This window comes from Eriocheir sinensis, chromosome 54 (assembly GCF_024679095.1).
Source record: "Eriocheir sinensis breed Jianghai 21 chromosome 54, ASM2467909v1, whole genome shotgun sequence".
NCBI classification, from domain to species: domain Eukaryota; kingdom Metazoa; phylum Arthropoda; class Malacostraca; order Decapoda; family Varunidae; genus Eriocheir; species Eriocheir sinensis.
In genome coordinates, this window is record NC_066562.1 from 7443922 (window position 1) to 7460397 (window position 16476).

The window sequence follows — 16476 nt, forward strand, 5'->3', positions numbered from 1 at the left end:
ATAAAAGGAGGGGAAGACTCGATCAACCCACTAGATGCAAGGATAGTTTAGAATAGGAGGCTTAGAATAGGTTACAAGGTACATAATATTTTTTTTTCTGGTGCAATGGTTAGCGGGGGAAATGGAGAAGGAGGAGGAAGAGGAAGGCTATAATCTCTCTCTCCTTCTTCTTCCTTTTCATCTCCTTCAATTTTTCCTATTTTTTCCTCTTCTCTCTCTCTCTCTCTCTCTCTTCAGCTTCTCCTTTTATCCTATTTTTTCCTCTTCATCCTTTTTCCCTGTTCTATTCCCTCTCTCTCTCTCTCTCTCTCTCTCACACACACCTCTCCCCTCATCAATGTATTTTCCCCGTCACTAAATTCCATCATTGCGTCCCTTCTAAGCGGCAGACTCGGCAACCTTTCCATTATCCTTTTTTCTGCTTCAACTGTTTCCTAATGTTTTGTTTTGTTTTGGTAAGACTTCATTATGTGGCGCGTGATTTCCCTTCCCTAGTCTATCCTTGTATCAATGCCTATAGCTACCTGTTTATACGTGCGCTAAGCCTTCTTTATACTAGTGACAATGCCTTCCTTATACCGCTATCAATGCCAGTACCTGTCTCTATTAATGCCTGTATCTGTCTCTGTCAATGCCTGTACCTGTCTCTTATAATGCCTGTATCTGTCTCTGTCAATCCCTGTACCTGTCTCTATCAGTGCCTGTACCTGTATACACCTGTGCCAATGCCTTTCTGTTCGGGGGTGGTGTTGCTATATTTGTCGAAAGTTTATTAAGGGACCCGTAAGTGTATTTTTTGTATTATGTTATTTTTGTGTTATTTTTTTTTTCAACTAGTGGTCTTAAAACTGTATATATTTCCTATTCCCTAATGACCACCACCATCACCACCGCCACCACCACCACCACCACTATCAACACCACGTACCAATCACCATCACCACCATCACCTCCACCGCCACGCACACAGTTTAATTTTGCTTTGTGACTGCATACGTTTCATTACACACACACACACACACACACACACACACACACACACACACACACACACACACCTGTAGAATACCTTTAATTGGATCGCGATTTGCAGGTGTGGAAGCGCGCAGGTGTGGGATATTGAGGACGTGATGGGAATGAACACAACAACAACAACAACAACAACAACAACAACAACAACAACAACCACTGATATAACGGCAATACCCACACCAAAGGCCATTAACACAACAGCACCACCAACACAAACAACCACTACCGCAAAAAAAGTAATAAAAAAACGAATGCAGTAAAAAAATAAGCAAATAAATAAATAAATAAATAGAGCTGTGTTAATATTGTTGACTTAAGAAGATAAAAAGCAAAATTATAATGTTTTTCTAGGTACGGTAAATCTGACTTCCCGAAATGTGTCGAATACGATAATGACAAAACGATGGAACTTACGGGATGTGTCGACAGGCAGATCCGGAATGGGAGTGAGTGAAGCAACGCCCCCCAGATGTACGCTCCCGATTAGCTAGTTAGTACAATCACCATGGCCTGATCACGCTCTTGACTCATGATCCCCACCCAGTAAATTAAAGTTACTCAATTTTTGCCTATGTCCTTGTAGAATGTGAGGTTATTCAACTTAGACGCATTACTTCGTGTCCTATCCGGCTCTCTTACCGTCATGACCTTGTTAATGTCTCCCTTATTAAAGCCTTTCATCCATCTATAAACCTCGATCAGGTCTCCTCGCACCCTTCGCCTGTCTAGAGAATGCAAGTTTGATTGTTTTTAAGTCATTCCTCTTATGGCAAGTTTATTTTTAACCCAAGAATCATCCTTGTCATCCTTCTCTGTATGGTGATAGGTATGTGAATAAGGGAGGATATTGACAAGGCATTTCAGGCACGAGAAGAATACTGAAGTACCTCCTGCTGCCCACTTTCTTTCATCACATGTACACGCTTTCTATGACACTACCAGCCTGGACTATGGAAAATCAGACGTGTCGTAATAATGATATAGTATACACACGAGAGGCTACAGAAAGATGGGCATGTTTAAGAGGTTATCTGTGAGGGAAATAAAGGACTAAGGAACGAGGAAAGGGAGGAAAACGAGGAAAATAAGGAACGAGAACAAAATGACTTACCTTCTGTGTGTTTGTCGCCTAATTCACAGGTAATAAGGCAACAAGTCTCCTCGGTGCACAGGTGAGCCTCAAGGTAAAATTCAGCGCCACAAATCTTGAAGGAAAAGGAAACGAAAAACTAAAAATTAAAACGTGCAAAATTAACAGACAGGCAAAAAAAATGACTGAACAGCATAGAAAAAATAAAGAAACAAAAAATAAAGACATGCAAATTAACAGAAAGGAAAAAAATGGCTCAGCAAGATAAAAAAAACAGAAAAATGATAAACTAAGTAAATAAAATAGTTAAGGAAATTACTCGCAACACAGTAAAGATTAAGACAAAGAGAGAAAAGAAAGAAACTCAAGCACAATAAGATAAGTAAAAATAAATAAATTAACAGCAAGGTGAAGGATATTAGGCTCAAAAAAACTATTATCAAAACACGGTATACTTAAACAAATACAATAGTCCCCCTTTTTAACGCAAGAGCTCCTCCCTCTCCTCTCCCTCCCTGCCCCACCTACACTTTGCCCGAAGTAAAAATAAAGAAAATTAATGAAAACTTATATATGACTGTCAATAAGGAAATCACTCCGAACACAATTCTTGGCCATGCAAAGTCCCGTTCTCTATGGCAAGACCCGTTTTCTTTGGCTTGTGTTTGAATGGGTGACTGCGGCATAGATGGAGGAACGAGGAGTGAGAGGAAGAAATGATAAAAAAAAAATGTGCATGTAAGAAAATCACTCAAAACACGATTAGGTTAGGTTAGGTTAGGTTAGATTAGGTTAGGTTAGACGACAGTAGGCCAGGCAAAGTCCCGTTCTCTATGGCAAGGCTCGTTTTCTTTGGCTTGTGTTTGAATGGGTGACTGCGGCATAGATGGAGGAACGAGGAGTGAGAGGAAGGAATGATAAAAAAAAAATAAGCATGTAAGAAAATCACTCAAAACACGATTAGGTTAGGTTAGGTTAGGTTAGACGACAGTAGGCCATGCAAAGTCCCGTTCTCTATGGCAAGATCCGTTTTCTTTGGCGCGTGTTTGAATGGGTGACTGCAGTATAGATGGACGGGCGAGGAGTGAGAGGAAGGAAGGAAGGAAGGTTGTCTGGAGTGGAGGAGGAGGGACTTAATACATTGTTAAAGGAGATAACAACATGGTCACTACTTCTGTTGCTCCGATACTTCTTATCCTATTTCCTTCCTCATTCAAAGTCTTTATCAATATTTCCTTCCTTCTTGTCTTTCTTCCTCATTCTTTCTTCCATTTTTCCTCTGTTACTTTTCTTAATTTTTTCCCTCCATTGTCATACTCTTTCCTTCCCTTTCTTCCTGTTTTCCATTCTTTTCTTCTTTCTTTCTTACTTCCTTGCTTCCTTCCTCTCTTATAATTAACGTGGGTCATTTATTTATTTTTATTTTTATTCCTCTTTCTCCTCCTCCTCCTCCTTTTCCTCCTCCTCCTCCTTCTTATCCTCCTTTTCTACTTCGCTTTGAGTTTTATTTCTTACTCCCTAGACGCTTTTATTACTACTACTACTACTACTACTACTACTACTACTACGACTACTACTACTACTACTTGTGTTAGGATGTTAGTAAAGAAAGACAAAGCAATGTTAGGCGATCTCTACTGTTTTAATAACCAGTAACACACACGTACATGACTACACACACACACACACACACACACACACACACACACACACACACACACAAAGAAATGCTGGCTGGGTGTTTATTCTCTAAGCTGGGATAAATCTCTCTCTCTCTCACCGGTACAGGGGTCGTTGCAAGGTATATCAACACGCTTATAATAGAGTAGCGTACAGATTGGCGTTCACACCATTCCATTTAGTACGCGTATATTAGAGTAGCGTACAGACTGGCGTTCGCACCATTCCATTTAGTACGCGAGTTGGAACCTTAAAGTGAACTGTTGTCGAAGGAAATCCTAATAATTAACCTTTCGACAATGGCCTATGTATATAAACGTTCCTAGGACATTCAAGGGCAACAAACGCATAGCTCGTACTTATACTTTCAAGACCCATTAATTTACGCTAATATCAAACGTCCCACTCACTGGTTCATTAAGTAAAGACAAGTTGGGAACACATGCAATAGCTTTCCCTTCATTAAAGACCAGTAAAGCCGAGGATGGTTGATCTAGCCCAATAGACACACACCTTTTACTTATCCTTTCAGCCTGCCATGTTTTCACCGATTCACACTAATGTCAAACACCCCACACACTGTTTCATTAAGTCAAGTTGAGAACACACTCTATAGCTTTCCCTTAACTAAACACCAATTGTGCCGTCTAGTCATTGCCACGGAGAGAGGACGGTCCTAAGAATATCCTAGGAATACGTCCCATGGTAGGATTCCCACGCATGTCCTACAGGAGCCTTCATATACACAGGCCAATATACTTGACTTTCCACAGGCTATGAGAGATTGGGTTCCCTCACAGCAAAATCTTTTCTCTTTAACGTAAGTACTAATTCGAACAGTGCTTGCAAAGTTGCGTACGTTCTTTTAGGCCCAGCGTTGCCAAATATATATACAGGCCAATATATTTAGCTTTTCACAGGCTATGAGAGGTTGGGTTCCCTCACAGCAAAATCTTTTCTCTTTAACGTAAGTACTAATTCGAACAGTGCTTACAAAGTTGCGTACGTTCTTTTAGGCAGCGTATATTTAGCTTTTCACAGGCTAAGAGGTCGGTTCATAGCCCCACAGTCTTTCTCTTTAACGTAAGTACTAATTTGAATGGTGCTTGCAAAGTTACGCACGTACTCTTAACCGAACCCGGGACATGTCTTTGCGTGTTTACTTACCGTGTCGTAACGTAAGCGATAACGATATATTTTGTCTTAAAACTTACGATTATTTCTATAGGTATGTTGCTGATGCGTCTGGTTCAGGTTCCTCAAAGCCCTGAACGCCAGTGAACAAAGCTGTCGAACTCTTTAAAAATATACAGTTTGGTTTTGTTTGCTATTAACGAAAATGGAGTGTGTTTACCCTGTCCTGAAGAAAATTAGAATATGGATAACTTACGAGCTGGGATGAACTAGACCGAAAGAAAGCCGGAGAATCCAGTGAATCTTCTGAACTTTTTAAAAATATATAGATTGCTTTTGCTTATATTAACGAAAACGGAGTGTGTGTTTACCCTATCCTGAACAAACTTAGAATATTGATAACTTACGAGCTGGAATGAGCTAGACCAAAACAAAGCCGGAAAACCACTGAATCATTCGACCTTTCTAAAAATATAGTTTGCTTTTGCTTATATTAACGAAAACGGAGTGTGTCCTTATCCTGTCCTGAAGAAACTTAGAATATTGATAACTTACGAGCTGGGATGAACTAGACCAAAACAAAACAGGACAACAACGAATCTTCCGACCTTTCTAAAAATACAGTTTGTTAGTTTATATCATCGAAAAATGAGCGTAAGTTTACCCTGAAGAAAACTGGAATATCATCTCTTATAACTTACGACCTGGAATATACTTAACCAAAACAACACCAGGATCGAAACTAACCAGGGAATTTCTGAACTATATATATGAACTTATGTACATAGTGTTATAGCAAAGGTTAGTGAATATATAAACGTGTACAGAGCGCAGGATGAACAAGGTATTAGAGAAACTTTATCGATATGGTGACGTGACTTAGACGATAATTGTGACTCGGAAAGAAAGATTTGTAATTATAATAACCAAAATAACGAAAAAGGCGAGGGTTAACGATGCAGTTGAGATATAAATGATGATCAATTAAATAAATACACACACACACACACACACACACACACACACACACACACACACACACAGACACACGACCAAATATAACGAAATAAAGATGAAGAAAATATGAAAACAACTAAGACCAGAAAAGAAAAGAAAAAGACAAATTAGAAAGAAGAGGAAAATGAAGAAGAAGAAGAAGAAAACGATAACCATAACGACGAAAATAAAAAAAAAACACGAAACGAAGAAGAATAAAACACACAAACCGAAGTAGAGAAGGAGAAGAAGAAGAAGAAGAAGAAGAAGAAGAAGGAGGAGGAGGAAGAGGAGAAGGAGGAAAAAAAAGAAGAAATAAAGAACCCAAACTAATAAAACAACAACAACAACAACAATAATAATAATAATAATAATAATAGTAATAATAATAATAATAACAACAACGATAATAATAATAACAATAATAATCATCCCCACAATACCACACAACTACACCTGTACTTTACACACTAGACCAGCCTTCTTGAGCAATGCAGCAGGAGAGATTACATTGGGTTACACGGCTTATCCTAAACGCTACAGCTAGGGGGAGAAAAACGGGGAGAAAGGGGGATGGGTGACGGGGAGGAGGTGTAGGAGGAACAAGTGTATTGGGAAAGCAGGTGTAAGGGGAACAGCTGATAAAGGGAACAAGCTGAAGGGGAGTAAGCTCATTAATTTAGAGGAACAGGTGTTTGAGGAGGTGTGAGAGAGACAGGTGTGAATGCTATCCTAATACACGTAATATAGGGATAATTGATAGGATAATTGATAGGGGGAGCTTGTCAAAACTTGTGAAAAATGAATAAAGTGAAAAATTAAAAGCGCAGGTGTTTGAGGAGCAGGTGTGACAGAGACAGGTGTGAGATCCTATCCTAACACACATAATATAGTGTTCCCAGGGGGGGGCTTGTCAAAACGTTTACATATGAAGAAAACGATATACAGCACTAAGAGAGGAGGGGGACCTGCTCAAAGTTATATATACGAGGAAAACGGAGAGCTATAAGAGGATGCAAAGGGGGAGCTAGTTCAAAGTTATATATAGGTGAAAAAATGTCTAAACAGCTGCAAAGATTAGAAGAAAACGATAGTACACAGCGCTAGGAGAGGAGGGGGACCTGCTCAAAGTTATATATACGAAAAAAACGGAGAGCTAAGACGAGAGGGGCAAAAGGGGAGCTTGTTCAAAGTTATATATATGGGAAAAAATTGTCTATACAGCTGCAAGGATGAGAAGAAAACGATAGTACACAGCGCTAGGAGGGGGGACCTGGAAAATTGTCTATACAGCTGCAAGGATAAGAAGAAAACGGTAGTACACAGCGCTAGGAGAGGAGGGGGACCTGCTCAAAGTTATATATACGAAAAAAACGGAGAGCTAAGAGGAGAGGGGCAAAGGGGGAGCTTGTTCAAAGTTATATATATGGGAAAAAAATGGTCTATAGTCTATACAGCTGCAAGGATGAGAAGAAAACGATAGTACACAGCGCTAGGAGAGGGGGGGGACCTGCTCAAAGTTATATATACGAAGAAAACGGAGATTTAAGAGGAGCGGGGCAAAGGGGTGGCTTGTTAAAAGTTAAATGTCTATACAGCTGCAAGGATGAGAAGAAAACGGTAGTACACAGCCATAGGAGAGGGGGGACCTGCTCAAAGTTATAAATACGAAGAAAACGGAGAGCTAAGAGGAGAGGGGCAAAGGGGGAGCTTGTTCAAAGTTATATATGGGGAAAAATGGTCTATACAGCTGCAAGGATGAGAAGAAAACGATAGTACACAGCGCTAGGAGAGGAGGGGGACCTGCTCAAAGTTATATATACGAAGAAAACGGAGATTTAAGAGGGGGTGCAAAGGGGTAGCTTGTTCAGTTATATATAGGGAAAAAATGGTCTATACAGCTGCAAGGATGAGAAGAAAACGGTAGTACACAACGATAGGAGAGGAGAGGGACCTGCTCAAAGTTATAAATACGAAGAAAACGGAGAGCTGAGAGGAGAGGGGCAAAGGGGGAACTTGTTCAAAGTTATATATAGGGGAAAAATGGTCTATACAGCTGCTAGGATGAGAAGGAAAGCTATGAGAGGAAACGTAAATATACAAGAAAGAACTTAGAAGGAGAAAAGACTGAAAAAGAGAAGAGAAAAACTACATGATTTGGAGAAGAAGGGAAAGAAAGAAAGAGATAGAGGAAATGGAGTGAGGAATGAAAGTAAGTGAAAAAGGAGACCTTGTGTGACCTTCTACGCACGAAGAAAACGGAGGTAAGGGAGAAGGGGGTACTTGCCTAATGTTATATATGAGAAAAAAAAACTTATAGTATAAAGAAAACGGACTATACAGATCTAGGAGTTGAGGGGGAGCTTGTGTAGAGTTAATATACGAGGAAAACGTGAATATACAACAGCATGGGAAGGGGAAACACCTGTAAACTTATATATATGAAGAAAACGGACTATACAAAGCAAGGAGTTGAGGGGGAGCTTGTGTAGAGTTGATATGCGAGGAAAACGTGAATATACAACAGCTTGGGAAGGGGTGACACCTGTAAACTTATATATATGAAGAAAACGGACTATACAGAGCTAGGAGTTGAGGGGGAGCTTGTGTAGAGTTGATATACGAGGAAAACGTGAATATACAACAGCTTGGGAAGGGGAAACACCTGTAAACCGCTGGGTGAGGAGGTGGGGGCAGCAGGAGCGAGTAAGCGGTGAGGGGGTGGGTAGGGGGTGTGGGGAGGTACATGGCCCCCCCTTTCCTTCAGCAGGCGAGCAGTAGAAGCAGCAGCAGCGGCAGGAGACTCAGTAGATGGTGGTGACGCCTGCTGACTGAGAGCATGGGTGTGCCTGTTGAGGGGGAGACTGTGTTAGAATGGACTGTGTTGAGAAATTGAGATACTGTTGAAATGTCAGACTGTTAGGGAGGACTCATGAGATGTTTAGATGGAAAAGGGAGAGTGAAAAGGGGGATTAGAAAAACAGAAAGGGGAAAATGAGTGGAAAACAAGAACTTGGGAGATGAAAAGTGGAGAAAAAATGATGAGAAAAAGGATTAGGAAAAAACTGATACAATGTTTAACTGAAAAAGGGGGAGTGAAAAAGGAAATGAAAAACAGAGAAAGGAAAAAATGAGTGGAGACCGAGAACTTACGAGGTGAAAAGACTGAAAAGAAGAGAGAAAAACTACATTATTTGGAGAAGAAGGAAAAGAAAGAAAGAAAAGAAAAAAGAGAGAGAGAGAGAGAGAGAGAGAGAGAGAGAGAGAGAGAGAGAGAGAGAGAGAGAGAGAGAGAGAGAGAGAGAGAGAGAGAGAGAGAGAGAGAGAGAGAGAGAGAGAGAGAGAGAGAGAGAGAGAGAGAGAGAGAGAGAGAGAGAGAGAGAGAGAGAGAGAGAGAGAGAGAGAGAGAGATGAGGAGTGAGGAATGAGAGTAAGTGAAATATGGGAAGCAAAACCCGAAGACTTATACAGTACAGAGAAAGAAAGGAAAGGAAGAGGAGAGTGAAAGAGAGGGAATATGAGAGAAAACCAAGAAGCATGATAAAGTAAAAAAAAAAAGTGAATGAAAATGAAAATGAGGAGGTAAAAACCGAAGACTTCAAAGGAAATGCAAAAATGAAAATGAGATAAAATAAAGAGATAAATAAAGAGAAGAGAAGAAAAGAGAGAAGAGGAACGTTGAACCGAAGGAATGGAGGCAAGGAAGGGAGGAGAAGGATGGAAGGAAGGGAAGAGGAGAGGGGAGAAGGAAGGGGAAGGAAGAGGAAGGGAAGAGATGGGAGGAAAAGGAAAGGAAAGGAAAGGAGAGGTAAGGAGGAAGGAATGAAGGAAAGAGAAAAATAAAAGAGGAAAGGAGGGGAAGAGGAGAGAAGGAGAGGAAGGGAAAGAGGAAGGGGAAGGAAGGGGAAGGAAGGAGAGAGAGGAAAGCCTGGAGACAAGGAGAAACAAGAAGAGAAGGAGGGGAAGAGGAGAGAAGAGGAAGGGAAGAAGAGAGGGAGGAAGGGGAGAGGAAGGAAAGCGAAGGGAGGGAAGGGAATGGAGAGGGGAGTGGAAGGAAGGGGAGAAGGGAGAGTAGAAGGAAAGGAAGAAGGAAGAGGAGGAGAAGGAAGGGAGGGGGAAGGAGGGGCGGAGGAAAGGGGGGGGAGGGGGGGGAGGGGGCGGGCGGATCCGAATTTTGCGTGTTGCTTAATCCGATTACGAGAACCTCACACACACACACACACACACACACACACACACACACACACACACACACTGGCTACCCTCATTCCTACACACACACACACACACACACACACACACACACACACACACACACACACACACAGGGCGCACGAAATCCAACAACCAACACACACACACACACACACACACACACACACACACACACACACACACACACACACACACACACACACACATACATAGTCCACATTGATTTTCCCGTCCAAAAAATATATAAAAAACTTACCATGACTTACAAATCTCTCTCTCTCTCTGCCTAAAACACCCTCTTTCTCTTGATTTTCTTTCTCTGTCTCTTTACCTCCTCCTCCTCCTCCTCCTCCTCCTCCTCCTCTCCCTAACCTATCAATTTATATTTCCTAACCTTCAGCCCATTTCAGCTTCTCTCTCTCGTTCCATTCATTCCTCCCCACTCTTCTCTCATCAACCTACTCCTCCCTTTCCTCTCCCTCTTCCTCCCTTTTTCCTGCCTCCTCCTTTTCTCCCTGTTCCATCTTTTCTCTTTTCTCTCCTCCTACTCCCTTTTTTCTCCTAACTTTTTATTTCTCCTTCTTCCTTCCTTCTTTTCTTTCTCCCTCTATCCTTTTTCTCCCTCCCTAAATCCTTCTTTCCTCTTCCATCATCCCATTACGTACACTCAAACACATATAGCTCCCCATCTACCCCTTCACCCCACTCCCCATCTTCAGTCCCCCATTTACACACCTACGGACACACACACATACCCCCATCACCTACTAACACCCACTACATCCCTCTAAATACTTACACAACCTACCTAACGCAACCACATTAAACTACCCTCCACTTAATACACCCATACACTAATACCCTTTACTAACACAACCTCACCCCCCCTTCACTCTTCCATACCCACCACAACTCCTGCTAAAGATCCTCTCCCAAAGCGTGGGCTGCGGCGCCAGGTGGAGAGTGACGGTAATGCTCTGTGGCTGAAGATGTGGTGCGTGCATGTCCTGGGCGGCGGAGCAAGTCACCCGCACCTCTCGTTCGCCCAGCACCATGCTCTCCTGCACCGTGAACCGTAGCCTGGAGGACACCCGGGCGAGGTTACGCTGGAATACTGGGGACTCGGCGCTGATCCAGGACCCGTTGACCTGTGTGTGGGAGGGAGATAGGCTGATTAACTGATGGACTGACTGACTGAGGTAGTGAGTGAGTGAATGAGTGATTGAAAAATGAAATAGAGATAAATACAGATAAGAGAGAGAAATAGAGAAGAAGGTAGAACACTGGCGTTAACCTGTGTATGTGAGGGAGATTGACTGATTAACTGATGGATGGATGGACTGAGGTAGTGAGTGAGTGAGTGAGTGAGTGAATGATTGAAAGATAAAGTAAAGATATATACATAAAGATAAGAAACAGAAACTGGAAAAAAAGGAGGTAGAACTGAAGTTAAGGAGAAGGGAGTGTGTAAGTGAGTGAGTGAATGATTGAAAGATGAAATAAAGAAATAAATAAGATAAGAGAAAGAAATAGAAAAGAAAAAATTAGAATCGAGGTAAAAGATGGGAGTGAAAAGAAGGAATGGAGGCAAGGAGATAAATAGGAAGGAAAAAAAGGAATGGAGGAGGAGAAAAGGGAGGAAAGGGAGAAGGAAGTGAGTGAGTGAGTGAATGAGTGAGTGGAAGTGATTTGGATAAGGACAGGTAAGGCAATGTGGGTTTACCTGTGGATTGGAAAGGTGTGTTAGTGTACCTGTGCGTGAGTGAGTGAGTGAGTGAGTGAGTGATTGGTATGTGTGTGGAAGCGAGGGGAGGCGTGTGTGTGTGTGTGTGTGTGTGTGTGTGTGTGTGTGTGTGTGTGTGTGTGTGTGTGACTGGCCGGGACTTGATTAGCACAGGTGACATTTTAAAGCTCCGGGTGTTGGCGGTTCACAGGTGCGTTAATTATTACTCTTACCTGTCCGAGGAGGAGGGGGAGGAGGAGGAGGAGGAGGAGGAGGAGGGAGGGAGTGTGTGCCAGGGTAACTCGCGTAAATAATTAACGTTTTGAAGTATACGTTTTAACTAAGTTTGTAAAAGCACATCAATATTTTCCTTTTTACTTTCCTTCAATTAATTTACCTTTTTTCTTATTTCCCTTTCCTTTTCCCTTTAATTTTCCTTTACTACTACTACTACTACTACTACTACTACTACTACTACTACTATTACTACTACTACATATACAGGTGAATGTCGTACACACCTGCCGACCGTTGATGAGCCAGGTAAGAGCGGGCGGCGGGCTGGCAGGGGGGGACGCACAGCGCAGGGATGCCGTCTGCCCTACCGAGATGTTATGCAGATGCGTCCCATGCGCGCCCGTGATGCTGGGGGGACCGTCGGGCACGTCTGTGAAGAGGGGAAGGGGTTAGTGATGAAGGGCAGTGTGTGGGGGTATGGTGATAGGGGTGAGGGGTGAGGGGGGAGCTGTTTGTTAGGGAAAAGAGACAAAATAAAGAAAGAGAGAAGGAAACTGGAAGGAAAATGAAGGAAAAAGGGAGAAAAGGGAGAGGAAGAGAGGGAAAAGGGACAAAATAAGGAAAGAGAAGGAAACTGGAAGGAAAATGAAGGAAAGAGGGAGAAAAAGGAAAAGAAGAGAGGGAAAAGGGGACAACATAAGGAAAGAGAAGGAAACTGGAAGGAAAATGAAGGAAAAAGGGAGAAAAGGGAGAGGAAGAGAGGGAAAAGGGACAAAATAAGGAAAGAGAAGGAAACTTGAAGGAAATTGAAGGAAAAAGGGAGGAAAAGGGAAAGGAAGGGAGGGAAAATACATAATAAAGAAAGAAGGAAGAACACTGGAAGGAAAATGAAGGAAAAAGGGAGAATATGGGAGAGGAAGAGAGGGAAAGGAGACAAAATATAAAGAAGGAAACTGGAAGGAAAATGAAGGAAAAAGGGAGAAAAAGGGAAACGAAGAGAGGGAAAAAACAAAATAAAAAGAGAAGGAAGAAGATGGGAAGGAAAACTGGAAGGAAAATGAAGGAAAAAGGGAGAAAAAGGGAAAGGAAGAGAAGGAAAAGAGACAAATTTGAAAAAGGAGGAGGAGGACTGGAAGGAAAATTGAGGAAAATGAATGAAAAAAAGAAAAATGAGAGAAAAAGACAAGGAAAAAAGACGAAATAAAGAAAAGAAATCTGAGAGGAAAATTCTAAAAAAAAGGAGAATGAGGGAAAGGAAGAGAAAGAAGAAAAACAAAATAAAAAAAGAAAAGGAAGGAAAATAAACAAAAAAGGGAAAATAAGGAAGAGAAAGACAGGGAAGAAAAGAGAGAAAATAAAGAGAGAGAGAGAGAGAGAGAGAGAGAGAGAGAGAGAGAGAGAGAGAGAGAGAGAGAGAGAGAGAGAGAGAGAAGGAAGAGAACTGGTTAAGCATCACTATTTCTCACACTTTCTCTCTCCTCTCCTTCTCCTCCTCCTCCTCCTCCTCCTCCTCCTCCTCCTCCTCCTCCTCTGCCTCGTCCTGACCAATGGGAGGCTGGAGGTCAGACGAATGTAAATCAGATGTCACTTAATAAAATTTGGGTGAATGGGAGACACGGAAAGACTCTCCCAGATACTCTCCCTCCCTCTCCCTCCTCCCCCCTTCTTACTCTCCCTCCCTTCTCCCTCTCCCTTACTGTCCCTCCCTCCTTTCTCTCTCTCTCTAACACACTCCCCCAGACACTCTCCCTCCTTCCTCTCCCTCCCTTCTCCCTCTCCCTCTTTCTCTCCCTCTAAGACACTCCACATGACAAGGATGCTGCACTATACTCGTCTAGACTATCCTACTACTACTACTACTACTACTACTACTACTACTACTACTACTATAATCTGAGAGAGAGAGAGAGAGAGAGAGAGAGAGAGAGAGAGAGAGAGAGAGAGAGAGAGAGAGAGAGAGAGAGAGAGAGAGAGAGAGAGAGAGAGAGAGAGAGAGAGAGATAATGACCTAATTACTCTCACATCCACTCCATCATTTTCTCATCAATCGTAGTACCTTTTCTTGTAGCTGTACTCTCTCTCGGTCACGCATTTCTTCCTCTTGTTTTTTCTTCTTCTAGTTTTTCCTTCCGTCCTCTCTCTCTCTCTCTCATCAATAACACCAATAACAACACTAACAAACACTTACAAATCACGGTCATGTTGGCTTCACGGAACTCTGTCTGGAAGCTTGTGTCTGCCATCACCTCACACTTGAAGACCCCGGCCGTGTCCAGACCCACGCGTTCCAGCAACACGATCTCCTGCCCGTTACTCCGCTGCCGAGAGGGAAGAGACGAGGTGAGGCTAGGTTAGGTTAGGTTAGATTAGGTGAGGGTAGGGTTGGGTAGGTTAGGTTAGTTCAGGTTAGGTTAGGTTAGGTGAGGGTAGGGTTGGGTAGGTTAGGTTAGGTTAGGTTAGGGTAGGTTAGGTTAAGTGAGGGTAGGGTTGGGTAGGGTTGGGTAGGTTAGGTGAGGTTAGGTTAGGTTAGGTTAGGTAAGGGTATGTTAGGGTAGGTTAGGTTTAGTTAGGGCAGCTTAGGGTAGGTTAGGAAAGGTTAGGTAAGGGTATGTTAGGGTATGTTAGGTTTGGTTAGGGTGGGTTAGGGTAGGGTAGGTTAGGTTAGGTAAGGGTATGTTAGGGTATGTTAGGTTTGGTTAGGGTAGGTTAGGTTAGGTAAGGGTATGTTAGGGTATGTTAGGGTAGGTTAGGGTAGGGTAGGGTAGGTTAGGTTAGGTGAGGTAAGGGTATGTTAGGGTATGTTAGGTTTGGTTAGGGTAGGGTAGGGTAGGGTAGAGTAGGGTAGGTTAGGTTAGGTTAGGGTATGTTAGGTTTGGTTAGGGTAGGTTAGGTTAGGTAAGGGTATGTTAGGGTATTTTAGGGTAGGTTAGGGTAGGGTAGGGTAGGTTAGGTTAGGTGAGGTAAGGGTATGTTAGGGTATGTTAGGTTTGGTTAGGGTAGGGTAGGGTAGGTTAGGTTAGGTTAGGTAAGGGTATGTTAGGGTATGTTAGGTTTGGTTAGGGTAGGGTAGGTTAGGTTAGGTTAGGCGAGGTAAGGGTATGTTAGGTTTGGTTAGGGTAGGGTAGAGTAAGGTAGGTTAGGTTAGGTTAGGTAAGGGTATGTTAGGGTATGTTAGGCTTGGTTAGGGTAGGGTAGGGTAGGGTAGGGTAGGTTAGGTGAGGTGAGGTGAAGCCCCTTACCGAGTTCAGAGCATTAGTGGCCGTCAGGTTCACCGCCACGCCGCTAACCGGGAAGGCGTGTCTCGACGGGGGAACATACTGGTAGAACTGGTCGTCCCCTCGCCACCACTTCAGGGAGTACAGTTTGTCGCCGTCCTCCTCGTACAAGCACTCCAGCAGCACGTTACTCCCCGCCTCGACTATTGAAGGAACCACCACGCGCTCCACCTTGATGCTCGTGGCTGTGGAAGAAGTGGAGGAGTGGAAACGTTAGTGGTGGAATGTTAAGCGAGGCGAGGTTAGGTGAGGTTAGGTTAGGTTAGGTTAGGTTAGGGAAGGTAAGGTAGGTTAGGTAAGGTAAGGTGATTAGGTTAGGTTAGGTTAGGTTAGGTTAGGTTAGGTTAGGTTAGGGAAGGTAAGGTAGGTTAGGTAAGGTAAGGTAAGGTGATTAGGTTAGGTTAGGTTAGGTTAGGTTAAGTTAGGTTAGGGAAGGTAAGGTAAGGTAGGTTAGGTTAGGTTAGTTTAGGTTAGGTTAGGTTAGGATGAGGTGAAGTTAAGGTATGGTAAGTTAGGTTAGGTTAGATTAGGTTAGGATGAGGTGAAGTTAAGGTAGGGTAAGTTAGGTTAGGTCAGATTAGGTTAGGATGAGGTGAAGTTAAGGAATGGTAAGTTAGGTTAGGTTAGGTTAGATTAGGATAAGGTGAAATTAGGGTAGGGTAAGGTTAGGTAAGGGTAAGGTGAAATTAGGTAGGGTAAGTTAGGTTAGGTTAGGTAAAGTTAGATTAGGGTGAGGTGAAATGAGGGTAGGGTAAGTTAGGTTAGGTTAATGTAGGTTAGGTTAGGTTAGGTTAGGTTAGGTAAAGTTAGATTAGGGTGAGGTGAAATGAGGGTAGGGTAAGTTAGGTTAGGTTAGTGTAGGTTAGAGGTGGAAAGGTGAGCGGTGGAATTTGTGGATTGGAGAACAGGTTGAGATGGAGGGGGATGAAGTGGGTTGTGGTATTGTTGACGAGGTGTGTGGTGGTGGTGGTAATGGTGGTTGTAGTGGTGGTTTGGAGGTGTGTTAGAGGTGGTGGTGTTGAGGGTGAATTTAGATGTAGAAAAAGAAAGAAAGAAGAAGAATAAAGAAAAATAAAGAAGCTAACTTTGGTGTA

General features: G+C 42.7%; 1 protein-coding gene across 1 annotated transcript in view; it reads right to left on the reverse strand.

Annotated features, from left to right (window-relative positions):
- Window positions 1-2129: 2129 nt before the first annotated feature.
- LOC126983681 (uncharacterized) overlaps window positions 2130-16476 on the reverse strand; it is a 21306-nt gene continuing 6959 nt past the window's right edge. Inside the window, exons 2-7 of the mRNA XM_050836710.1 lie at window positions 15347-15567; window positions 14296-14425; window positions 12392-12537; window positions 11055-11295; window positions 8598-8781; window positions 2130-2237 (exon numbers count right to left, since the gene is read on the reverse strand). Coding sequence (XP_050692667.1) covers window positions 8696-8781; window positions 11055-11295; window positions 12392-12537; window positions 14296-14425; window positions 15347-15567 — 824 coding nt within the window. The 3' untranslated portion in view covers window positions 2130-2237; window positions 8598-8695. The remainder of the gene's footprint in view (window positions 2238-8597; window positions 8782-11054; window positions 11296-12391; window positions 12538-14295; window positions 14426-15346; window positions 15568-16476) is intronic.